A 27,771-nucleotide genomic window follows, 5' to 3' on the forward strand; every position below is an offset into this window, starting at 1 on the left:
TTTGTGTATATGTATATATGTGTATATGTATATATGTGTATATGTATATATGTATATATGTATATATGTATATATATATATATATATATATATATATATATATATATATATATATATATATATATATATATATATATATATATATATATATATATATATACTTTTTTTTTTTTTTAATATATTTCATATATACAGTATTGTTCAAAATAATAGCAGTACAATGTGACTAACCAGAATAATCAAGGTTTTTCGTATGTTTTTTTTATTGCTACGTGGCAAACAAGTTACCAGTAGGTTCAGTAGATTCTCAGAAAACAAACAAGACCCAGCATTCATGATATGAACGCTCTTAAGGCTGTGCAATTGGGCAATTAGTTGAATTAGTTGAAAGGGGTGTGTTCAAAAAAATAGCAGTGTGGCATTCAATCACTGAGGTCATCAATTTTGTGAAGAAACAGGTGTGAATCAGGTGGCCCCTATTTAAGGATGAAGCCAACACTTGTTGAACATGCATTTGAAAGCTGAGGAAAATGGGTCGTTCAAGACATTGTTCAGAAGAACAGCGTACTTTGATTAAAAAGTTGATTAGAGAGGGGAAAACCTATAAAGAGGTGCAAAAAATGATAGGCTGTTCAGCTAAAATGATCTCCAATGCCTTAAAATGGAGAGCAAAACCAGAGAGACGTGGAAGAAAACGGAAGACAACCATCAAAATGGATAGAAGAATAACCAGAATGGCAAAGGCTCAGCCAATGATCACCTCCAGGATGATCAAAGACAGTCTGGAGTTACCTGTAAGTACTGTGACAGTTAGAAGACGTCTGTGTGAAGCTAATCTATTTTCAAGGATCCCCCGCAAAGTCCCTCTGTTAAAAAAAAGGCATGTGCAGAAGAGGTTACAATTTGCCAAAGAACACATCAACTGGCCTAAAGAGAAATGGAGGAACATTTTGTCGACTGATGAGAGTAAAATTGTTCATTTTGGGTCCAAGGGCCACAGGCAGTTTGTGAGACGACCCCCAAACTCTGAATTCAAGCCACAGTACACAGTGAAGACAGTGAAGCATGGAGGTGCAAGCATCATGATATGGGCATGTTTCTCCTACTATGGTGTTGGGCCTATTTATCGCATACCAGGGATCATGGATCAGTTTGCATATGTTAAAATACTTGAAGAGGTCATGTTGCCCTATGCTGAAGAGGACATGCCCTTGAAACGGTTGTTTCAACAAGACAATGACCCAAAACACACTAGTAAACGGGCAAAGTCTTGGTTCCAAACCAACAAAATTAATGTTATGGAGTGTCCAGCCCAATCTCCAGACCTTAATCCAATTGAGAATTGTGGGGTGATATCAAAAATGCTGTTTCTGAAGCAAAACCAAGAAATGTGAATGAATTGTGGAATGTTGTTAAAGAATCATGGAGTGGAATAACAGCTGAGAGGTGCCACAAGTTGGTTGACTCCATGCCACACAGATGTCAAGCAGTTTTAAAAAACTGTGGTCATACAACTAAATATTAGTTTAGTGATTCACAGGATTGCTAAATCCCAGAAAAAAAAAATGTTTGTACAAAATAGTTTTGAGTTTGTACAGTCAAAGGTAGACACTGCTATTTTTTTGAACACACCCCTTTCAACTAATTGCCCAATTGCACAGCCTTAAGAGCGTGCATATCATGAATGCTGGGTCTTGTTTGTTTTCTGACAATCTACTGAACCTACTGGTAACTTGTTTGCCACGTAGCAATAAAAAATATACTAAAAACCTTGATTATTTTGGTTAGTCACATTGTACTGATATTATTTTGAACAAGACTGTATAATATAATATAATATATCGGAGACGTTTTTTGTTTGATATCCACTCCAGTATGGAGCATTTGAATAGTTTTAAGAAACCTGCTTTTTTTTCACAGCTTTGTTTTGCATGCTTATCATATCCCTTTTCTTGTTGAATCAGGTTGGAGGTCATCTGTAGAGATGTATGTGCTTTCTAGCGCCTCACCTAACTGTCGCCTTAGTTTCGTTTGTGTAGGTGGAGTCTCAGTCTGTACAAAGAGTTAAAAATCATATATCAATTATACACAAGCACTTGTGGTGTGGGCACGGACATGTAGGGGCCTGAACTCTTGTCTGAGAGGGCCGCTCCTTTGGTTTGATTGCTATCAGAATACTTCACATTACGCAACAACACACACCCAGAGAACGTGATGCCCGCTGTCTTCATGAAACTCTTTAGTGGTCTTCTTTTCTGGGGGGTGCTCTTCCTAGAGCACTATATTGAACATTATTGAATATTATTATTGGTGGTGGTTGAGGAGATTCCCCCTTCTATGTAAAGTGCTTTGAGTGCCTAGAAAAGCGCTATATAAATGTAATGAATTATTATTATTATTATTATTATTCATTCATCAGGTTCAGTTTTATAAATTATAATCTTTCTGTCATGTAGTCACCCTTATGTCTTTCCAAACCTGTATCTTCTGTATTCTGTGGAACGTAAAAGGAGCAGTTTTATAGATTGTTTTCCATGCAATTACAATAAATGAAGACCAAAGATTTCAGGCTTGCAAAAAAAAATATTTGCAAGTTACACCTCCAACTACAAGTGGAGGTGTACGCCTTTTGCAGAGAAACAAGCGTGGACATCATTAGCCAGGTTTCCAGCAGGATTTTTTGTGAAAAAAGGTTTAGCACATCAAAATGTTTATTGAAATAGGCGCATTAAATCTATTAGGGCTGTACAATACATGGTACATTTCCTCAAGGAAAACCTCTTAACTAATGCAGTAAACTATGGGAGTCGGTTGGTAGTACATTAGCCTATAATGTTGAAGGTAAAAATAAACTGATTTGTATACAAAAACTTAAATGACAATAGATTTTTTTGTATAATAATAGTTATAATCTTAACCTTAAAATCACATAATCATATTTCTACTCCAATTCATTTTTTGAAATTACATTTAAATGGTGGCTGTCATAAAAAACACGCCAGATTTCTGAAGACTGAGGTTTTTTTTGTTGTTGTTTTTTTTTGTGTGTGTTGTTAACTGCAATCACTGTCTGTTCAATTCACAAACAAATCATTCAGACCATTTGTGTCTACTGAAATCAACTAGGTTCACATGGATTTTTTGGGTAGATCGACTTTCAATTGTTAAGCAAAAATCTCTCCGGTTTCATTTAAATTGGTTTTGGAGCAACATAAGGCTGGGTGAACAATGACAGAGTTTTTAATTTTAGGTTAAACATCTCCTGGTTTGAGCTTAATAATATATTTTACTAATATTATTAAAGAAGGTGAGCCACTCGTTTAACTAGTCACCACACATTTGAGCATGAAAATGCACACTTTGTGCCAGTAGTACTTGCTTTTAGTTGTTGCCTTATCTTTTCTCCTCCTTCTACCCCCCGTATTCATTCGTCAGAATGTGGGGGTTTGGTGCTAATGTGTTGGCTTGTAACCTGCGCTAACTCTAAATGCCATTCACATGTTAGAAGGAGGCGTGCTGGTAGCGTGTTCGCATGACAGCCGTCTGGAGCAGCTGGGCCAATGCTACTCTATTAGCACCTACCGTAATGGCCCCTTTATCTCGTCTTGTTAAGAGTCTTTCTTTCCATTTCTTGCCAGTTACCCATGATTCCCACCTCCTCCTCCTCTTTATCTCTTCAATTGTTTTTTTTTTCCTTGGTTTTTTTTTTCAGCATCCTGATATAAAGGTGATACAAAAGTTGCTGTTTTGGATTTAAATAGGCAAATGATCGAGAGTCTATGATTGGATCATTACTGCAGTGATTATTATGTTTCTATCATGTTATATGTTTGGCAACAGTTCTTCTAACCCTAAAAGAAGTAGTGTGTAGCTTTTCAATTTTTACAAACCCATGTAGAAAGACACATCAGATCACACTGATAATAATAAAACAACCTGTTTTCTCGCATGGATTATGAAATGCTTGCGCATCTGTTGAGGCAGCGTTGGTGACACATTGTATTATTAGTCGTTATATTTGATTAGTGTATAAGTAATTTAATTTAATTATCAATGCAGTAGATGCATATTACAGCATTAAGGCTGACTATTAATCGATTCATTTATTGTTAATTTAAAGATCGATCATGGGAATTTGTGAGAATTGACATCCCTAATTCCAGCCATTCTTTCACAGTCTGAGCTGATGAATCTTGACATTGTCATCCTGGAATATGGCCATGATGTGTCTTCCTACATGGTTGGTTAAGAAATTAAAAGCTACACACTCCATCGATTAGGGTTAGAAGAACTGTTGCCAAACATATAACATGATAGAAACAAAATAATCACTGTAATAATGATCCAATCATTGACGCTTACGCATTTGCCTATTTTTTGGCTGGGCAGTGTACTTTCCCACCATCTTTTTGTCCACCTTCATTTTCTTTGTACAGCCAAAAAAAAAAGGGGAAAAAAAAGGAAAATACAATTTCAGAAATGTTCCCCCCCTTCTCCGGTTTTCCTTAATTGCTGTAATAAGTGCAGTGTGAGGTGCCTCAGGGGAGTCCCCTAGTCCGTGTCTAATTTTCCACCTAATTGATTATAATGAACAGCTCCCCCATCTCCGCCGCAAACACAAACTCCTGCGAGCACGAGTCGGATGCAATAGTGCGGTAATTGCAGTTGTTAACACCCCCAGCGGGTGTGAATGGATCAACACTGTGAAAGACCCTGTGAATGATCTCTTCTGCCTCTCAGGAAATTTTACTGTACTACAGAAACATGAATGGATACTCACAGATGAGCGGATTAAAATAGATCAGGTTGTTTCATCTTTGATTTTAGTATGATATGAGGATTTAATACATTTAATATGATCAGATGACAGTCAAGAATAAAAATGTTCTTCATATTCACTCGCTGTTAAGTTTTTTTCAGCAGATGGTGGTGATTGTGTCTGCTGCAGATAACCTTAAATGATACTATATTTGTGCTGTATTAAGCCCCGTAGACTTATGCTGAAGAAGCAATGTGAACACCAGAAAATCATGGAGATTTGACGGTGGACTTTTTTTGGATTCTCTTTGACTCCACTAGACCCCTGAAGGTGTGCTGTGGTATCTGGCACCAACATGTTAGCAACAGATCCTTTAATTCCTGTAAGTTGCAAAATGTGTCCTCCATGATTCGGACTTCGTTGTTCAGCACATCCCACAGATGCTCGACTGGATTGAGATCTGGGCAATTTGGAGGCCAAGTCAACACCTCAAACTCGTTGGTGTGCTCCTCAAACCATTCCTGAACCATTTTTGCTTTGTGGCTGGAGCATTATCCTGCTGAAAGAGCCACAGCCACCAGGGAATACTGTTTCCATGAAAGGATGTACATGGTCTGCAACAATGCTTAGGTAGATTTTACATGTCAAAGTAACATCCACAAGGATGCATCCTGGTGCCATGTGTTCCCCAGGTAAGCAAGGCACACATACCGGGCCATCCACATGATGTAAAAAGAAAACGTGATTTATCAGACCAGGTCACCATCTTACATTGCTCCATGATCCAGTTCTGATGTTCATGTGGAAGTTGGTTCTTTCGGTGGTGGACAGGGGTCAGCATGGGCATGCACTGTGTATTCTGACACCTTTCTATCAGAACCAGCATTAACTTCTTGAGCAATTTGAGGTCCAGTAGCCCGTCTGTTTGATCAAACCACATGGGCCAGCCTTCCCTCCCCATGTGTATCAATGAGCCTTGGCCGCCCATGACCCTCTGGCCGGTTCTCCACTGTTCCTTTCTAGGAGCACTTTTGATAGATACTGACCACTGCAGACTGGGAACAGCCCACAAGAGCTGCAGTTTTGGAGATACTCTGACCCAGTCATCTAGCCATCACAATTTCAAACTCACTCAAATCCTTACACTTGCCCATTTTTTCTGCTTCTATCACATCAACTTTGAGGACAAAATGTTCACTTGCTGCCTAATATATCCCACCCACTAACGTGCCGTGATGGAGATAATCAGTGTTTTTCACTTCACCTGTATAATCTGTATGTGTGTATTTGGTTGTATGTATGTGTATTTTAGTATGTATATTTGTCTATTTATGTAAATACAATATGTTTTTATATATCTATGTTTTAGCTGTAAAACGATTATTCACGATTAATTGAATCAAAAGTTTGTGTTTACATAACGTGTGTGTGAGTACTGTGTATAATAATATACACACACGTATTAAAGAAATATTTGCATGTATAGACATGTGTGTGTGTGCATATGTGTATATATATATGTATATATATATACACACACACACACACACACACACACACACACACACACACACACACAAATATAACACATTTTTCTTATATATATACATGCATGTGTGTGTATTTATACAGCTCTGAAAAAAATGAAGAGACCACTTAACATTGAGAAATCAATGTTAAGTGGTCTCATTTTTTTTTTTCAGAGCTGTATTTACATTATAATTATACATCTTACACACACTTTTATATGGTATACAGTCCCTGACAAAAGTCTTGTCGCTTATCTATTTTCTAGAAATACCTGATATTAACCTGACTTTTAATTAATTCATTGGTGTTAGAAATAGCTCATATGAAAAGCTAAAACCCTCCTAAATGATATTTAATGCACTGAAATAAATAATGTTCACAGAAAAAAATATTTATCATTTAATCAAGACGGAAAGGTCAAATTTTGGCAAGACAAAAGTTTTGTCGCCTATACAGAAATTGAACAAATTTACAGCAAATACAAAAATATGTCAGCAAATTAAGTTGTGGTGCTGTGAGATCCAAATTTAATATCTTGTATGACTTCCATGAGCTTGAAGGACTGCATGCAGTTTGGCAAGGATTCATACAATTTATTGATGAAGTCATCAGGAATAGCTAAGAAAGCAGTCTTGCATGCCTCCCAGAGTTCATCAATATTCTTTGGTTTCGTCTTCCATGCGTCCTCTTTCATCCTACCCCACATATGCTCAATGATGTTCATGTCTGGTGACTGGGCTGGCCAATCCTGGAGCATCTTGATCTTCTTCGCCTTGAGGAACTTTGATGTGGAGATGGAAGTATGCGATGGAGCACCGTCCTGCTGCAGAATTTGGCCTCTTTTATGGTTGGGAATATAAGAGGTAGCTTAGATTTCTTGGTATTTTAGACTATTGATGTTGCCTTCCACCCTGCAGGTCTCTCGCACACCCCCATACTGGATGTAACCCCAGACCATGATTTTTCCGCCACCAAACTTCCCTTTTTTTCTGGGTGAATCTCGGATCCATTCTGGCTCCAGTAGGTCTCCTGCAATATTTGCGGTGACTGTGGTGTAATTCAACAGAAGATTTATCTGAAAAATCCACCTTCTGCCACTTTTCCAGCGTCCATCCTTTTAGCAGGCTGTGGGCCTTGGCAAATGCCACACGGTTTTTCAGTTGTCTTTTGTTTAGTGCTGGCTTCTGGGCACTGATTCGACCATGGAGGCCATTTCAAGACAGAATCCGACAAACTGTTCTGGTTGACACAGGGACTTCAGATGACCAGGTCTCGTGGAGCTCTGCTGCAGTGGAAAATGGGCTGGCCTTGGATTTTTCTTGCGAGGTCTGCCTGACCTGGGCTTGTCAAAAACGTCTCCAGTCTCTTCAAATCTTTTTTTTATCCTCTGTACTTGACGCTGAGACACATTGAAGGTGTCTGCCACATCAGCAGTGGATCTGGTCTTCAGCCTCTTGATAATCAAAACTTTAGTCTCTGGGTGAATCTTAGGCATGTTTGCAGAGGTCTAGTTGCAGTTGATGTGAAGGTCTAGCGTACTGGGGTTCTTTTTATACACACTTGAGACCTGATTGAGCCATTATTAGTCAAAGGTGAAGCTCATATGACAAGGTGACAACACTTATGTCTTTGCACAAATTGACTCAATGGGATTTACCAAGCTGTGAATATTAGAATACTTTTTGAAAGTTTATTTTTTCACTGAAACATTATCACAAAAGCTGGTGGGATTAAAATGAGCCATTTCTTGTAAAAAAATCTTGATTAGAAAAATATTTCAGCGGCACTTTAGGTAAATTTGTACACAAGCGACAAGACTTTTGTCAGGGACTGTAAATACAAACTTTTATTTTTGATTTAATCACAATTAATCGATTGTCAGCACTATTCTATGTGTGTGTAAACATAAATAGGCATATCTACAGTGAGGAAAAGTATTTGAACACCCTGCTATTTTGCAAGTTCTCCCACTTAGAAATCATGGAAAGGTTTGAAATTGTCATTGTAGGTGCATGTCCACTGTGAGAGACATAATCTCTGAAAAAAACCTGAAATCACAATGTATGATTTTTAAACTACTTATTTGTATGATACAGCCTGAAATAAGTATTTGAACACCTGAGAAAATCAATGTTAATATTTGATACAGTAGCCTTTGTTTGCAATTACAGAGGTCAAACGTTTCCAGTAGTTTTTCACCAGGTTTGCACACACTGCAGGAGGGATTTCGGCCAACTCCTCCACACAGATCTTCTCTAGATCAGTCAGGTTTCTGGCATGTCGCTGAGAAACACAGAGTTTGAGTTCCCTCCAAAGATGCTCTATTGGGTTTATGTCTGGAGACCAGGTGCCAGAACCTTGATATGCTTCTTCCAGAGCCACTCCTTGGTTATCCTGAATGTGTGCTTCGGATCTTTGTCATTTTGGAAGACCCAGCCTCGACCCATCTTCAATGCTCTTACTGAAAAATGGAGGTTGTTCCCCAAAATCTCGCAATACATGGCCCCGGTCATCCTCTCCTCAATACAGTGCAGTCGCCCTGTCCCATGTGCAGAAAAACACCCCCAAAGCACCAATCAATTAATTAACTTTATTTATATAGCGCTTTTACGATGATTATTGTTTCAAAGCAGCTTCACAGTGTTAAACAGGACAATATTGCAACTAAATTTGATTTGGCTGTACAGTCGTTCCGGAAAAAAACAGTGATGTTTTTTCAATTTATCATACAGCGGCAATGTTGGCAGATCAGTATTATAGTTTATAGAAATAAATGAGACATAAATAATTAATTTTATTTGTATATGTAGTGGAATAACTTAGATTATAATTTTAGTGTCGCCAAACCAAAGGCGACAGTGGCAAGGAACCCAAACTCCATCAAGGCATGATGGAGAAAAATAAACCTTGGGAGAAACCAGGCTCAGTCGGGGTGCCAGTTCTCCTCTGGCCTATTAACACACAGTGTATGATTATTATTTTGGCCACTTTACAGGTCAGAAATCATATTAGATCGGAATATTCAAAAGTTTGAGGAATCACGCATGAGACGGGTTTATTTAGGATGACACGTCGATTACACAATAGTATGAATACTTGAAGGATCGGAGTCATCGCGCCGGAGATTGGTTTATAGAGGATGGCGTGCTGGTGAGGCAAATTCAGAGGAGGGACTAATGGACACGGTCTCAGCAGACATTCCTGGATCCAGCCGACTGCAGTAAACCTCGGGATAAACAGAGAGCTTAGATGCCACTCTTTTACGAGTACATCAGGTGTTATGGGAAGTGTTCCCGGTTCCGGCTGACCTAGTTAATGCAGCCTAACAATCAGTCAATTGATTTGAATAATGAAAGTTAAAAATGTTCTATGTGTATGCCATAGTAAAGAAATGTGTTTTTAGTCTAGATTTAAACTGACAAGAGTGTGTCTGCTTCCCGAACAATGCTAGGAAGACTGCTCCAGAGGTTAGGTGCTAAATAGGAAAAGGATCGACCGCCTGCAGTTGATTTAGATATTCGAGGTATTATCAACTGGCCAGAGGTTTAAGACCGCAATAGACATGATGGAGTATAATGAGTTAAGAGCTCGCATAACTACTGGAGAGCTAAACCATTTAGTGTTTTGTAAGTAATAGGCAAGATTTTAAAATGTATGCAATGTTTAATAGCAGGGCCGGCTATAGCTCTTTGGTTGCCCTAGGCGAGATGGAGTTTTGCATTTCCGTAATTTTGTCTGGCCCAATCAATTTTTAAGTAAAACACAGTATATTTGTGTTTAATCTAAATAATATGGAATCTATCGTTACTCCAATAAAAAAAAAATGAAATGCCCCACTTTTTATTTGCTTCCAACCATAGACCGTAAAAGAGAGCATTTGTACTTTTCATAACTAACATGCATAAGTTATCCACATTTATAACGTACTGGACTTTTGATATTTAAATGACATCCATGTAGGTTATTGTAGATTATTGTCTGTGAAGTTATGTTTGCAATACATGGTAATATGTAGAAAACTAGCAAGTGATAATATTAATCATATTTATAAAATAAATATTAGTTGATTATATTGATAATACTAAATAATTTTATTTTGTTTGACAACTTATTGGCTGAGATAAGAAGACTAACCTCTATACTGGGCTTTCTTTCGATTTTCTTTCGCCTTTCTCCTTTTCCGTCCCTGTGCATCTGTGGGTTTAGACTATCGTTTAGATGCCTCATTTTTGGTGAAAGTGCAAGATGAGCTCTTCCCTGACCTAAGGCCTGGACCAATAATCAATAATCACCATCAATTCAATCTAATAATCAGGTTGATAAGTAATTAAACATGTGGCTGAGGGGGCACCCTATGATGATCATGTTTAATAAAATGATATTGTATTTCGCTTGTTCCGATTCTATGCTTAATGGGAAGTAATGGGTGGCACTAGAGCGCGCTCGTGCCCCTAACACAATTGTCGCCCTAGGCAACCGCCTAGCTCGCCTATAGCAAACGCCGGCCCTGTTTAATAGGGAGCCAGTGCAGTGTTGACAAAACTGGACTATGATCGTACCAATAAGAACTCGAGCTGCTGCGTTTTGGACTAGTTGGAGTTTGTTTATGAAGCGAGCAGGGCAATCACCCAGTAGAGCTTCACAATAATCTAGCCTTGAGCTCATGAACGCATGTACTAACTATTCAGCATTTTGCATTGAAAGCATGTGCCGTATAATTTAGATATATTTTTAAGATGGTAGAATGCAGTTTTGCAGATGCTAGAAACGTGGATTTCAAATTATAGATTGGTATCAAAGAGCACACCCAGGTTCCTGATGACGAGGGCTTGACAGAGCAGTCATCAAGTGTTAGACAGTATTCTAGATTACAAATTTTAGCGCTTTTCTGTCCAATAATTAAAAATTCAGTTTTATCTGAAGTAAGTTGCAGCAAATTATTATTCATCCAATGTTTTATATCAACTATGCATTCCGTGAATCTTTTGAATTGGTAGGTTTCGTCAGGCCGTGAGGAAATATAGAGCTGAGTATCGTCAGCATAACAATGGAAACTAACGCCATGCTTCCTAATGATATCTCCCAGCGGTAGCATATACAGCGTGAAAAGCAACGGTCCTAACACTGAGCCTTGCGGTACCCCATACTGAACTTGTGATCGGTGTGACATCTCTTCATTTACTGCTACAAACTGATAACGGTCAGATAAGTATGATTTAAACCATGCCAATGCAATTCCACTAATGCCAACATAATTTTCAAATCTATTCAAAAGAATATTGTGATCAATAGTATTGCATGCAGCGCTAAGATCAAGTTCTTCCTCCAAACATGTTTAGTTGAATTATGACCAAAAAGTTCTATTTTTGGTCTCTTCTGACCACATGACTTTCTCCCATGACTCCTCTGGATCATCCAAATGGTCATTGGCAAACTTAAGACCTGGATATGTGCTGGTTTAAGCAGGGGAAATTTCGGTGCCATGCATGATTTCAAACCATGACGTCTTAGTTTATTACCAACAGTAACCTTGGAAACGGTAGTCCCAGCTCTTTTCAGGTCATTGACAAGCTCCTCCTGTGTAGTTCTGGGCTGATTTCTCACCTTTCTTAGGATCATTGAGACCCCACGAGGTGAGATCTTGCATGGAGCCCCAGTCTGAGGGAGATTGACAGTCATGTTTAGCTTCTTCCATTTTCTAATGATTGCTCTAACAGTGGACCTTTTTTCACCAAGCTGCTTGGCAATTTCCCCACAGCCCTTTCCAGCCTTGTGGAGGTGTACAGTTTTGTCTCTAGTGTCTTTGGACAGCTCTTTGGTCTTGGCCATGCAGTCGTATTCTTACTGATTGTATCGGGTGGACAGGTGTCGTTATGCAGCTAACGACCTCAAACAGGTGCATTTAATTTAGGATAATAAATGGAGTGGAGGTGAACATTTTAAAGGCAGACTAACAGGTCTTTGAGGGTCTGAATTCTAGCTGATAGACAGGTGTTAAAATACTTATTTGCAGCTGTATTATATAAATAAATAGGTAAAACATCATATATTTTGATTTCTGGATTTTTTTGTTTGTTTTAAGATTATGTCTCTCACGGTGGACATGCACCTACATGCACAATTTCAGATCCCTCTATGATTTCCAAGTGGGAGAACTTGCAAAATAGCAGGGTGTTCAAATACTTCATCACTGTATGTACACACACACACACACACACACACACACACACACACACACACACACACACACACACACACACACACACACACACACACACACACACACACACACACACACACACACACACGTTTGACTGCAATAAAGTCCACAAATGGTCACTTTTGAGCAATTGATTGTGTTCTTACTGAATTTCTTTGAAAAAAAATGTACGAAAAAATCTTGGAAACATTTTTAATGTTGACAATATTATTGTTCCCCCCTTTTTTAGGTTGGAAGAACAGACAAAGAAGCTGCATAAAGACATGAAGAAAAGCACCGAGGCTGATTTAGGTTTGTGATTGTGTTGTTGTCCTCTCTTTGTTGCTAATGTTGTCTCTTATCTAAATATAACTCCTCTCCACTCTCATCTAATTTATTTTACTGGTCATAAAGAAAGGAAACCTTAAACCATTGTGTTCAATTGAAAAGTCAACATATTCTAACACTGAACCATCACCTATTTAAATTTTGTATTTTCTGCTCTGCTAATGACAGAAATTTGTAGCATAAAAAAAAAAAAAGATGTATTACAGAGCTGAGAATACTACACTTTGGGTCACTGACAGCATTATTAAAGGGATGTCCTCAGTTCAATAATCATAGAATGAGATTGTTTAAGTTTGACTGTAGAGACATATGGTATTAAGAAAGCCTTCAGTTTGATTTTTTTTTTTTTAAACGGGATACCCCGTTTAAGAAGCTAAACAGTAACAAACTACTAGACTTTCAAGTCATTCAAAACACTGTGAAAATGTGCACACTGTTGCTAGGAGACTCATGACCAATTAAATCAATATGTTCTATAATCAGCTCAAAATATCAAACATGATTGATATCCTCTGACTGGATGAAATCATAGTTTTAAGCTACGTTGTTATTACAGTGAAACTTTACAGAGACGAGGCTTCGTCTCATATGGTCTAATGTTTATGCCCTGTGACTATACATTGGAAACAATTTCTGAATTAATCATGCAGGTAAAATGGTGAGTCAGGCAGGTTCAAATTCATGTATTGAACCTGAAACATTCCCTGGAATGTGTCAACATTTAAAGGTCACTTGGTGAATGCCGTTTTCCACAGAATTCTAAGAGAACTCCAACTCTGTGCTTGCCTAGCTATGACAAGGAACCGCTTTTTGCTAAATGTCAATCAGATGGAAATGAAGCATGGAGATAATTTTCCCTCTTTTCATTTTTGTGCTATGAAGGAAGCCCATTTGTCAGTCCTGCCCCAGTGAATAACATGTGCCACACATGCAGCCGAGACGATGTGCGCCGCACAGCTGAGCTGCACTCGCCACATAGAGGCACATCAGCGGCATCAACAGACATAGTCCTTTTGTCTATAAGTTAACAAAGGGTCAAATGTCTTCAGCTCACAAGTGTGTTGCAATGCTTTCCATCCCATCGGCAGGTCAGAAATCTTTCGATTCCGAAAGATGTAAGGCAGAAGATCTACAAAAGAACAAAGATTTCCAGCACCGCTTCACAACTTTGTTCAGTGCAGGTTGTAAGGGGTCGTTAGAGAGTTGACGGAGATGATGAATATTCACTAAAGAGCTCTGATCGTGTAGTGATGCCTCAATAGTGCCAACGCCAATTACAGTCCGTCGCCTTCTTTGCCAGAGCTGCTTAAAATCAGAATGCTGATCAGATGAGCACGTCAGCGTCAATCCAGATCAGACGCACACGAGGCAGGAAGCCAGATAAAACATCCACCCCTCTACACCCCACAGCCCAAACACAGGAAAGGCTTGATTTACTTGAGCTAATTGGGGCAAAGTCAAGAAAGAAGGGGAAAGTTTCTTAATTTCGGTCCCTGTATAATGAATATGGATGTCTTCCATATTATATTTGATAACTATGATACACATTCATTCATTTTGTAAATATTAAATAATGATAATAATAAAAGGATACAGCATCCCGGCATCCCCACGACAATAATTGTATCATCATTATCATCATCATTATATTATGTTATTCATAGTTATTTGTGTACAAATAAACAAGAGTCCCATTTTACCATATTTTGAATGTTCAAAACCACTTGGCACTCTTTAGTACTTGCCACCTTTGCAGATAGTGACTGCTGATCGAGTTGGTTGTAGATGACATAAAGTCCCACAGACGAAAAACAATTGACTGTTCTGAGATTTTTCTGCTGTTGTGGCCATTCCTTTGTTTTTAGGATAAATGCTAACTGGTTTTGTTTGTTTTCCAGCAATGTCTAAATCAGCAGTGAAGATCTCAGGGGACTTGTTGAGTAATCCGTTGTGTGAGCAGGATCAGGCTTTCCTTGAATCCATGAATGCTTTGGATACAGCCATGAAGAGAATGGATGCATTCAATCAGGAGAAGGTGAGATGTAGTTATATTATTTGTTATTTTTCTATTGCCTGGGTTACAGTTCATTAAAGTTTTAAATCAATCCAATGTATACAGGGCAGTGTAGAGTTTCTAAGGGACAGGGGCTCAGATGTTAAAAGAAAGGTAGTATCTATCATTGAAGTAATTGTTATATTGGAATTACTGTGTAGTAATTTAAAGCGCTTTGGATGGCCATGGGTCTGTTGAAAGCGCTACATAAATGCAGTCCATTTACCATTATATGTATATGCATTATATGTATTGCTCACCAGCCACTGTGGCTGGTGGTTTTCCAAAGTTACTAGTTACTGACAAAGTTACGGATTCGAAAGATTGCCGCTCGCCAGCTTCTTTGTTTACTAGAAGCACGCAAGCGCAACTCAGCCGTCATTATGTTAAGCCCCGCCCACGGACTCTATACACGATGTGATTGGCCCGACCAGAGTTTGGTTTTTACAGCTCAGACGTGTATTGAGAGTTGCTAGACGATATTCGCAGCAGATTAGTTTTGCTGCCGCTAGGGTGCGTCTAGATTTCTAGGCTAGTAAACATAGGCTCAATCCAAAATAACATGTTAAGCCAAGTTAAAAAAAAAATTTACCAAACCGTTTTGTTGGTCCATTTATATATTTTTGATTGTTGTAGCAATTGTTTAATTCTTACTGTCCCCCCCACAAAAAAATGTAAACCATAAATATATTAAGCAAAATACAAAACACAAACAACAGGGTTGACATTAATCACTTTATGGGTTATCAAATCACTTTATTAAACAAATCAATTCCAGCACAGGACGTGTTTGATATTAAAAGTCCAGAAAGAGGCCGATGGATACAACAATCTAACGCCACTGTTTTCAGCGGTCACATTTCGCACATATCATACAAATTACTTATTTTACTTGTTACTTATTAGTTTAGACCTATATGACATGAGGAAAAAAAAAACTATTGTCTACCAGCAGATAATTGTGTGGTAACTGGGGAAAACACGATCATGATACCAATGAATACATGATCTTGTGATTCTACAAAATGCCTTCAAACTTTAGCCTAGAAATCTAGACGCACCCTAGCGGCAGCAAATTTAATCTGCCCACAAGTGTCGTCTAGGAACTCTCAATACCCTTCTGAGCTGTATTCCTCACAATCTGGACGGGCCAATCACATCGTGTATAGAGTCGGCGGGCGGGGCCATAATGACGACGGCCGAGTTGCGCTTGCGTGCTTCTAGTAAACACAGACGCTGGCGAACGGCGGTCTTTCGAATCAGCTCTGACCACGACTCTGGAAGACATGGAGTTAAGCTTTTCTCTGAGAAAAGAACAAAGAACGGCACTGAAGTCATTCTTAAAATGGGAAGATGTGTTTAGAGTTTAACCGACCGGATACGGGGAATGTTTAATCTATCAACAAGCTCTGTTTCACCTCCGTTGCTCTGGTTGTTGTAGCGCTATCCTATCGCGTGCAGAGGAAGTTTGAAAGACAACTGTTTATCCCGCCCCTCGGATTGAGCTGTCTATGGTGAGTTTCCAGACCAAACATCTTGATGTGGGTCTGGCTTGTCAGGCTATTCAAACTTCATACATGGTCATAATAAAGCAAAACTTTGGGGAATACATTCAGTTCTCAATACTCGCCATAACTTCTTGTGACGATGAATAACTATTCTCTTGGGAATGTTTGTCTCGGTCTTCAACACCAGCTGGTTTGGCTCTGCTCGCTCTTCTGCGCATTTGAAATCGCCATATCAATTACATCAATCCATATTAGAGCTGAAAGCTTTAGGCTACAACCTGTCTGAGCCTTGCCACCATGGCAAGTGATAAAAAGGCGATGGAAATTAGAAATGTAATCAGAAAGTAATCTGTTACATTTAATAAAGTAATTAAAACTTGCACTACTTATTATTACATTGTAAATAGGGTAACTTGGAATAGGTTACAGATTACATTTCCAAAGTAAACTTCTCAACACTGCTGAAACCATAGTAAACATTATTGAGTTCACTCATTCAATCCCGTAATGCACCTCGGTAATGATTATCTCTCTTGAAGATGGCATCTGCAGAATGTCCGAATTCATTCACTGAGATACAGCCATTGACAGTTTAGGTGCACTCAGTATTTTTTTGTTTACATTGTGTTGGCCAATTATTATATCTTAGGCTTATACTGACACCTTGTTCTGTGATTGCAGCTTCACACACATATTTTCAGCTACTGATATAGGTGAATTAGTATAATCAGTCAGCCATGATGTGTTTATTCCTTGACTGAAAGTGTCCAGTACCGAGTAATATCCAGCTGATCTCAAAATGTATGCTCTCACGAGGAGACATTTTAAGCCTAACCGTGTACTTAATCTCATGTACGTTAACATTTTCCTTAAGTACTATTCATTTCTTTAGGTCTAAAACTTTTTAATGAGGAAAAAATTACTTTTCTCCATCTTTAAATATCATATGCTCCGCCCCCACTTCAACCAGAAGTATTTGGGCTTTGTAAGCTGCCTCTTATTAGGCACTGGTACTCATTTGCATAATAAGCAAGTGAGTGTGAGACATGTTTATGTTTTAAGCATATATTGCCGCCACTAGATCTGGCTTACTCACCTCTAGGCCCACACAGAATCTGTACATGTTTTATCTCTCCATATTTCTGTACTAATTGTGGGGGGGGAGAAATCAGAGAAATGCTGCACAATGGATTTCCATATGGTGAAATATGTTTGTGTGTACTGCACTGAAAGTACTGCACTTGTATTGGCAGCTAAAAGCATGATCAAATTAGACAATACATTTAATAAATGTCCACACACATCTCTAAAAGCTCACATTTACACTTCCTCAACTAGGAATGTGCCCAATGCCTAAATCCGTATTTGAAAATGCATGGAAAGTGAACAACGCATCCTAAAGGGACATGGTAAGGCTTGCTGCGGTAGTCGGTTACATTACAGTAGCCTACATCAGATTTCACTTATCATGTGAAGATGGTAAGAGAGTCGACTGACAGGACGATGTCTGACGATTTGGTACGCAACAGATCCTGAGTGTCACTGGCAAATATAATTTATTGTAAAATGTGTGGTCAGTGTGCGATCTCAAATTGGAAAGTAAAAAGTGGGCATGCATTCAAAGGCGATTTAAGTACCACACAAAGTGATAGCGGGCGGCTCCTTGAAACCCGCAAATTGTATGCAATATAATTACCCAACTATAGTTGCGAGAGATTGTAAAAGCAAAACATATTGCAATATTTTCCATCACCATGTCCCTTTGAGGAGATCTGTAGAACCCGTCATTTCCTTTCCAAACTTAGTATTCGACTTTGGGCACATCCCTACCCTCAACTTTTCTGAATCTCCTCTGCGAACACACTTAAGAACACACATCATAGTTTCAGGTGCAAGTCATCTAGCCTTTTCTTAACTGGTTCAGTTATTGAATATCTCTTTTAACTAGTGCTTATTGCCATTAAAGTCTATGGGGTCCCTGTGTCCATTTTTTTTACTGTCTATAGTCAGAACGCCACCTTTAGGGTGGTGCAGGTACGATGTCACTATATAGGCCATCGGCAGTTAGGATCACAGTGATTCCCTCGATAAAACCCAATAGGATTTTCCCATATTCTTTTGGATAATTGCAAAAAATAAACTCTGTAATCAACAAAAGTTTATGATACTTGCACGTTTTGTCCATCAAGATCATTTTCACAGAGGAGCACAACTTTTACGAATTTCGAAGCCTAAATGTAGTCGCTAGAAGTAAAATGATAAAGGTAGGCTATAAATGGACTACACCACGGTCACTAGACTTCCACCATCACTAAGCTTCCAGCAACTCTTTCAGTTTTTATTTCAAAACATTTTCCCAGAATGTTTCAGTTAGAATATTTTATAAGAGCGCAATTATAAGCTTAATGAGGCTGTAAAAGTGACAGCCTCTGTAGTCTATTAAGCCACTTGTTAGCAACCGTTTTTTTTAAAACACGTAACAGCTTAAAAAATCACGTGTGGGGTAACACAGATATATTTTTTTATGTCGTAGATAAAACGTGAAAGTGTCTTGAGCTAGTGTTCACCACAGACCTTATTTCAGCCATTTAAATAAAACCCATTGACTTTAGGGCGAGGGAACCGGAAGTGCTAATGCTAACTCGCTTCCACGTTTTGGCCTACAAAGTCATACCTGCACCACTCTATTATCTTAACGACATGAGGGTGAATAATTAATGGCAGAATTTTCATTTTTGGATGAACCAACCCTTTAAATGCTTACATTCATGTCTTCCTTATAGCTGTATATATGCCTATATGAAGCACAGTTGGTTAATGTGTATGTATGACTTTATCTCTGTTTTGTACATCTCAAAAATGAACCACAGACCAACTTCATTTCTGCCTTGCAACACCTTATAACCCATGTTTATTTTCTACTTTTGGCCGAGAAAAATAGTTGTGTTTTTGACTTTGGCAGAAGTACGTTCTGTCTTCCCTCCAGCAGATTGGGTATGAGTAAGTTTTTCTCACAGCAGACCCCACGCCCTTCCACACTCAGCGTGCACATGCATCTTCAAATGAGTCCCATCTCTGCGTTGCTATCTTCTGTTTCCTGCTGCTGCTGGTACAGATCGTTGTCTCTTTTCTTTTTTCCCTCTCATTTCCCCACATTGGAGTCAGTCATTTTCTTTTGAAAGTGGTTAAGAGCCCTTAAGCGATACACTCAGCACTGACTGCATGTCAGAAGAGTAGTGCTCATCTTCTCTGGTCTATCGCCTACAACCTCCGCCCTGGAAACTGGGCCCTTCACGTGACTCGCGCCAACATTCCCAATGTATTGAACTCCATGGGGTGAAGTGGCAAGCCGCAGCACTGCTTCGAGCGTGAAGAGCTATAACGTGATGCTCAAAGCAAGCATTATAACTTGATGCACAATTTCAACTTTGACACGTTCTGCTGACCATTCAAACCTCAGCCATTATGTACCGGACAATTTGCATACCATATTATGTGGAAACAGTTGAGACAAACATCGAGATGGAAGAGAGACTGATCCTGTTGTAGCTACATTGACTTTTACGGTAGAACATCGAATGCTTATTATGACTTTCAGGGAAATTACAATGTTTTTTTTTCTTTTTCTGAGATGCATCAGAATTTGTATCGGTTCTAAGAATGGATGCGTTACCCAATCGATAAGCATGTCTTGTCAATCATTCTGAGAATCTTGAAAGGCTTAGTTCACCCAAAAATGAAAATGCTATTGTCATTTTACTTTTAGCCCTGATGCAATTCCAAACCCACACAACTTTCTTCTATGCAAAAAAAAAAAAAAAAAACTGGTTCATAGTGACTATTAGGCTAAACAAATGACATCACTGTAAATCACCATAAAAGTAGTCAATCTGCCTTTTGCTCTGTTTTTCAAGTCCACTGAAATGATATTACAGCAGAGAAACAGAATTACATGTAAGTAGTGAGTTAAGCACTGATAATCGTTCCCTCCAGTCAGCGGTTAATTCCACAACCACTGCGATCAGGTCATTGAGTTGAGAGAAACCATACAGTCTGAAGCGGATCAGTCAATTTAATAATATATGCTGCATACAAGGCAGTTTTTGCATTAACTTTTAAATCTAACACTCCAGTTTTTCTAGTTCCTTTTTGAAATATAATAATTTACACAGTTGCTGTCATTTTTATGAAAGATTTATTTAAAGTTTAAGTAATTAAAGACAGATTATTGGTGGTTATGCTTCAATGCTGTATTCTTCGAATAAACATAACACAACTTTGCAGGATGAATACGTGTACCATTACACCCCTAACTACTATTTAATAAGTTTTGTGACATAAGGTAAAATGAGGTAAACCTCAACAATGGGCCAGGGCTGGTCCCAGAGGGGTGGAGGGTGTTGTGTACATGCAAATGGGGGTGTATCACAGTTTTTGGTTCAGTTTGACATAAATTCTACTGGTCAAAAGTTTGGAAACATTACATTTTTTTTTTTTTAAAGTAGTCTCTTAATATCACTGAAGTGCATTTATTTGATCAAAATACAGTAAAAAACTAGCCTAGAATTCTAGACGCACCCTAGCGGCAGCAAATCTAATTTGCCGCGAGTGTTGTCTAGCAACTCTCAGTACACTTCTGAGATGTAAACGCCAAACTCTGGTCGGGCCAATCACATCATGTATAGAGTCAGTGGGCGGGGCTTAACATAATGATGGCCGAGTTGCGCTTGCGTGCTTCTAGTAAACACAGAAACTGGCGAACGGCGGTCTTTCGAATCAGCTTTGACCGCGACTCTGGAAGACTTGGAGTTAAGCTTTTCTCTGAGAAAAGAACAAAGAACGGCACTGAAGTCATTCTTAAAAAGGGAAGATGTGTTCGGAGTTTTGCCGACCAGATACGGGGAATGTTTAATCTGCCAACGAGCTCCGCTTCACCTTCGTTGCTCTGGTTGGTTGTAGCGTTATCCTATCGCGTGCAGAGGGAGTTTGAAAGACAACCGTTTATCCGCCCCTCAGATTGAGCTGTCAATGGTGAGTTTCCAGACCAAACATCTTGATGTGGGTCTGGCTTGTCAGGCTAGTAAAAAACAGTAATAATGTGAAATAATAGTACAATTTAAATTAACTGTTTTTTGTTTTTATAAATTTTAAAATTTAAAAATCTAATAAAGCTGAATTTTCAGCATCATTACTCGGTTTTGTTTTCTTGGTTTTGTTTTATCAATCTGTATTTGAGAGTTTAATTAGGTATGGAATCAATGCTTGGTATGGAAACCTGACTGTTCAATTAAAAACAAAATTAGCACGACTAGTACACACTGCTCAAAAAATTATAGAGTTGAAGGATAAACAAATTATACAAGAGCTGTACGAGGCATCAATTTTTAAACAAGCTAAAAAAAATTGTTGCTGATGACACATTTTTTGCACATGTATTTTAATTTGTTACCATCAGGGAGACGATTTAGGGTTTTAAAGTGTACGTCAAACCGTTAAAAAATTATTTTGTGCCAACTGCGGTCAAAATCTTAAATAGAGAATCTTATGTCTGATATATAATGCTGTATTTTTTATATTAAAATTTAGGCTTTTATGTATGTAAGTATGTATGTATGTATTGTCCTATTGTACACTGGCCGTGTCACGATGTCTAAGACAAATTTCCCAGTAATGGGACAATAAAGTATATTCTATTCTATTCTGTTCTATTCTATTCTACTCCAGTCTTCGGTGTCACATGATCATTTCTTATCAGTGTTAAAAACATTGATTTTTGGGATATCATTATACACTGCCATTCAAAAGTTTGGGGTAAGATAAAATAAAATAAAATAAAATAAAATAAAAATAAAAACGTTACATTGACAGTAAAGACATTTATGAACTTAATAAATATTACAAACCGAATTGTCAAATATTAATCAGCATTTCTAACATGTTTAAAATGATAATAATAAGATCATGTTTCTTGAGCACAAAATAATCATATTAGTATGATTTGTGTACGATCAAGTGAAACTGCTGGAATGATGCTGCTGAAAAATCAGCTTTGATCACACATTTAAATAGAAAACAGTTAGGTTATTTTATATTGAAATAATTCACAGTATTCCTGTTTTTACTGTATTTTTGTTCAAATAAATGCCTATCTGTGATCTTAACGTTTCTAAACACACACACACACACACACACACTGATCCAGTTTTGGAGTTTAATTCACTGATTCAGCGTTCTCGTGTTAGCAGCTCACTGAAAAAGGAAGATTATCTGTGAATAAATTTATGTCTCACGTGACCAGTTTTGCAACAGACAAATCACATGGACTGATTTATGATTTTTTAAAAATGATTATTTAGTTGTTTTTGAAGCTTAACTTTTGTACACATAAACCTTGTTTTGTTTCTATATGACTAAATGATCCCCCATTTGCATAAATCAAAAGGACTCTTTTGTAGTCTTGATAAGATTTAATTTACTCCATATTTTTCGGATGCAGTTGCCGTCAGCTGATGATCAAAGCCAACAATAGTTGATCAGTCAAACACAAACCCGCAAGTGTAAAATACAGCACGAGTGCCTCTAGCTGTAATGCAATCGGCAGATCTCAGAAATAGCAGATTGAAGCCTGATGCAAATATCCTTGCTCTCCGCTGACCCCTCTGTCAGATTCACCAAAGCCAAATGCTTTCTGCAGCGCTCTCCTCTCCGCCTGAGCACCGTTTTCTCATCCTCTACTGTATGGGCACTTGGCAGGCGAGCGGCGCTCTATCCGTGGGCGACCAGAGATGTTAGCACAGCTGATTTTTCAGCTCTGCATTTTGCAGTGTGCTGGTGTGAATTACCCTCTCTAGGATGCTTGAATGGTTAATAAGACTTCCATGAATCACATAGCAAACCTGCAAAAACTCCCCGTTCTTCAGATTGAGAGGTTTTGTCACGGTAGCCAAGCAAATCATATTTGTGTTATATAAAGATAACTAAGCTGTTGTCTTCGCTCTCAGTCGAGGGAAAGATGGATTGCCGCAGGGTGGATACAAATAGGCAGGAAAATGTTATGATAATAAGTGTAGCTTCATTTTAGGCCTGCACTGGGTATTTTTAAGTCATGTCTTAGCAGCTTTAAGGCCTGTAGAGACTTTAGCCTTTAATAACTAGCAGCCATGATGGCGGGGAGGAATATCGATTTTTTTTTTTCTTTTTTTTTTCAGGGTTTGTATGCATTGTATGTATTTTTGGGTGTTATGTATTGTGTGTGTGGTTGATCTCTGGCCCCTGATTCACACACGCACACACTCTCACTGGAGTGTTTTCCTCAGGCTGTTCTCTCATCATATGGATATACTTCCCAATCATTCTCACCATTTATTGTATCTTTCTATTTCTTTCTCTTCTTAACTATCTACTATTGCATTTGTCGGGTGAGAAACATATCAACTTGTTTGTAATGTTTTATCTATATTTGCTTGTTTCTTTAACTAGAGGCAACTTTTTTGACAGGGGTCGGTCTGCGTTATATAACTAAATGAAGTCAACTTCTCTTCATCGTTTAAGGTTTTATTCATTTGAAGTTCACAGTAAAACGACATTATGCTTTAGTTTAAATCTGCTGCTTTTAAAATCCCTGGAAATATATATTATAAAAAAATATACATTGTTTAAATTTTTATTGCATTAGAATAATTTATCAATCTTCACATTCCACCAGACCAAGCAATGATGTCCTTAATAAAGTTTAATGGTTAGTGTACTTTCCTACCTAGGAGACAAAATTGTCAGTTAGATATTAGAAAATATTAGAAGCATATTTAAGGTGAAATATTAGATATGTGATGTGTATATAAAATAACAATCAAGGTAGATATCACTGGGGTAATGTGTATCATTGATTTTATTTATTTATTTATTTATTTATTTAGAATAGTTTTTTTGGTTTACAATAATTTATGTTAAGACCAGAACATTTATTAAGAAAATACATTAATTTATTAATTTTTGGCTTAATGTACAACTACAACTAACCCTAAGTTTACAATAATTTATGTTAAGACCAGAAACATTTATTCATTGTTTGTTTGTTAGGTTTGGGGTGGATTTACAACTAAAAATGTACAACCAGAAACATTATAAAGAAAGAAAATTTGGTCGATTAATAATGATGTGTATATACACACAGTCACCTAAAGGATTATTAGGAACACCACACTAATACTGTGTTTGGTCCCCTTTCGCCTTCAGAACTGCCTAATTCTACGTGGCATTGATTCAACAAGGTGCTGAAAGCGTTCTTTAGAAATGTTGGCCCATATTGATAGGATAGCATCTTACAGTTGATGGAGATTTGTGGGATGCACATCCAGGGCACGAAGCTCCCGTTCCACCCCATCACAAAGTTTCAGTCAGAGTTGCTCTTCTATCAGCTTGAATCAGTCAGCCCATTCTCCTCTGACCTCTAGCATCAACAAGGCATTTCCGCCCACAGGACTGCCGCATACTGGATGTTTTTCCCTTTTCACACCATTCTTTGTAAACCCTAGAAATGGTTGTGCATGAAAATCCCAGTAACTGAGCAGATTGTGAAATACTCAGACCGGCCCGTCTGGCACCAACAACAATGCCACGCTCAAAATTGCTTAAATCCCCTTTCTTTCCCATTCTGGCATTCAGTTTGGAGTTCAGGAGATTGTCTTGACCAGGACCACACCCCTAAATGCATTGAAGCAACTGCCATGTGATTGGTTGATTAGATAATTGCATTAATGAGAAATTGAACAGGTGTTCCTAATAATCCTTTAGGTGAGTGTAGTTATGGTTAGTTACAGTTGTAATTTAACCCTAAACTTTAAATAAAAAAATCTTAATTTACTATTTACTTTCTTAATACATTTCTTAATTTACTTTCTTAATAAATGTTTCTGGTGTTAACAAATTATTTTAAACTTAGCTTAAGGGTTAATGTACAACTATCAAACAACTACAACTAACCCTATGTTTACAATAATTTGTTAAGACCAGACCATTTTTAAGCAGTTTAATTTGTTTCTTTGTTTGTTTTGTTTGTTTATTTGGCATTTTGCTACCACTCAGAATTTGTGTTTTAGTTTTGTTTGTTTGTCTGTTTGTTTATGACGTTTTGTCTAGCTACTACTCATAATTTGTCTATTTTAGTTTAGTTTTATTTATTTTTTTGTATTTATTTGTATGTTTTTGTTTGTTGAGGCTATTTTTGGCTGTGTATTAAAGAAGTAATTTGAAAGAAGGCTAGCTCATCTTTAATGAATCCTTCTGTTCTGGGGTCGAGTTTTATTTGCTCTCAGTGACTGACTCTGCTCTCAATAGCGAGTGAGTTGTTGATTAGCTCCATAAGCTCCGATCCTCTGATGGGCCTGTCAGCTTGTGTCGGCTTCCCTCTTCGTGCTCTGGTTGAACGTTCCCTGTTTGCTCTCTTCTTGCATTGTTTGCCAGGTTAGGTTAGCATTCTGTCAGCCAACCACATCCTATTGACATCTCAGATCTGCAATGTAAATGATGTTTTGCAAGTTTAAGATTTTAATTGTGTGGCAACTTTTAAGACTTTGTTGGTTTGTGGCTTGAGGCGGCAATGCGACGTTCGTTTACACCCATTTAACTCAAACACCCTCCTTTCCTCCTCTCCTCTTCCTCCTCCTCCTCTTCTCCTCTCCAGCCCTGACACCACATGGAGGAACGAGGGGAATATAAACTGTTATTGTTAAAAATGTTTGTTTGCAAAGAACTTTCATCTTGTACGGCGGCCCACCCTCTTCAGCGTTTTCAACTCCAGCCGGGGATGTGCTTTCATGTGCCATCCCTCGACAATTCCAGCCTTTTGTATTCACTGCTCCATTAATATTCACGTCTTTCTCGCTGCTATCCTCAGGCCAGGAGCACAATAAAGAAACAACGTCACAAACTTTCCCTCCATACTTCTCATTTGAACAGCAAACGCTCATCGCGTTGATAGGGAGGGGCGTCAGCTGTTGATCTTCTAAACGTGGGGGTCATGTCATATCCTGTTCCCAATTATCTTCACTGAGAAGTTTTCTGGATGTCATAGTTATTTATTTTGATTGGTTTGTTGTGTTCGACCGTAATGATCAATGTAATTTATTTTGATGGTTGTCATTCAGCTATTAGCAATTTATTTATTTTTTCAGCTAATGTATTTTTTATTTTTTTGTCTATGCAGGTCAATCAGATTCAGAAGACTGTGATCGACCCTTTGAAAAAGTAAGTGCTCTTTTTGCATTTTATTGAAAAAATCTCTAGCAGGTTATGTTCCAAAAACTAGTATACTGGCTGTTTAAACTGCAGAATAAAGACCAAAACCAAAACTCCATGAGCAAATATAATGCAAGTGAGTAGACTACGAAACTCCAAAAAGCATATACAGCCATCATGATGGTAATCCGTATGACTTTAGTAGATGTATCAATGTTTTCTAAAGTGGAGCTGTGTGTAAAAATAAATAAATACATAAAAATACACCTTTTACATTTATTTAACTATAAACCATTGCCGTATGCACATTCACGAGAGGGTCGAGTGTACACTTGACATAAATTGTGGTCGACCTGTTTGTATTTTTTGATAGATGATGGCAGAGCATTTATCGGCCAAACAGAAAACCTTATCAACGATGGTGATGATTGAAAAATGTGAAATATTGGCCAATGCAATACTTTGGCCATGGCAATATATTTGTAGACATAAGCAGAAATACAATAGACCATCACACTTTACAACATACTTTAGTGTAAACTTCAGAAAGTGTGAAAAAGTATTCTAATAATATACACTACTGGCCAAAAAAACCTCATCATCATTATAGCATGTTATGCTTCTATTAGGGATTTCATGGTACCGAAAAACCACACTGTAAAAAAAATTTGTGGGCTTTTGTTGATTTAACTTAAAAAAGTAAGTAACCTGGTTGCCTTAAAATTTTGAGTTTATTGAAATTAAAAATTTGAGTTGATACAATGAAGGAAATTTTTTTAATAAATAGAAACTCAAAATATTTTGGTATCTGAACCACATAAAAAAAAATGATAAATCCTGAAAATAGCACTATTTGGCAAGTTTCACTGCATCATCAGAAATAAAACACACACAATGACCCAATATGCTTACAAAATCTTTTAATAATATTTTAATAAAGGTTGTCGAATCTCAAAAAAATTTCATTGTTATTAACTCAATTTTAATTTCAATGAACTCAATTTTAAGGCAACCAGGTAACTTTTTTTCTAAATAATTTTTTACAGTGCAGTAGTCGGTACCAATACCATAAAAATTGCACGGTACTTGGTACTAATTTCAGTACCACAGCAAAATGTTTTTATTTTTATTTTATTTA

At 37.8% G+C, this 27,771-nt stretch overlaps 1 protein-coding gene across 1 annotated transcript in view; it reads left to right on the forward strand.

Annotated features, from left to right (window-relative positions):
• bin3 (bridging integrator 3) overlaps positions 1-27,771 on the forward strand; it is a 116,158-nt gene that overhangs the window by 47,793 nt on the left and 40,594 nt on the right. The window contains exons 4-6 of the mRNA XM_067412460.1: positions 12,739-12,800; positions 14,735-14,871; positions 26,602-26,642. Coding sequence (XP_067268561.1) covers positions 12,739-12,800; positions 14,735-14,871; positions 26,602-26,642 — 240 coding nt within the window. The remainder of the gene's footprint in view (positions 1-12,738; positions 12,801-14,734; positions 14,872-26,601; positions 26,643-27,771) is intronic.

This window comes from Pseudorasbora parva, chromosome 13, assembly GCF_024679245.1.
Source record: "Pseudorasbora parva isolate DD20220531a chromosome 13, ASM2467924v1, whole genome shotgun sequence".
Classification (NCBI taxonomy): Eukaryota; Metazoa; Chordata; class Actinopteri; order Cypriniformes; family Gobionidae; genus Pseudorasbora; species Pseudorasbora parva.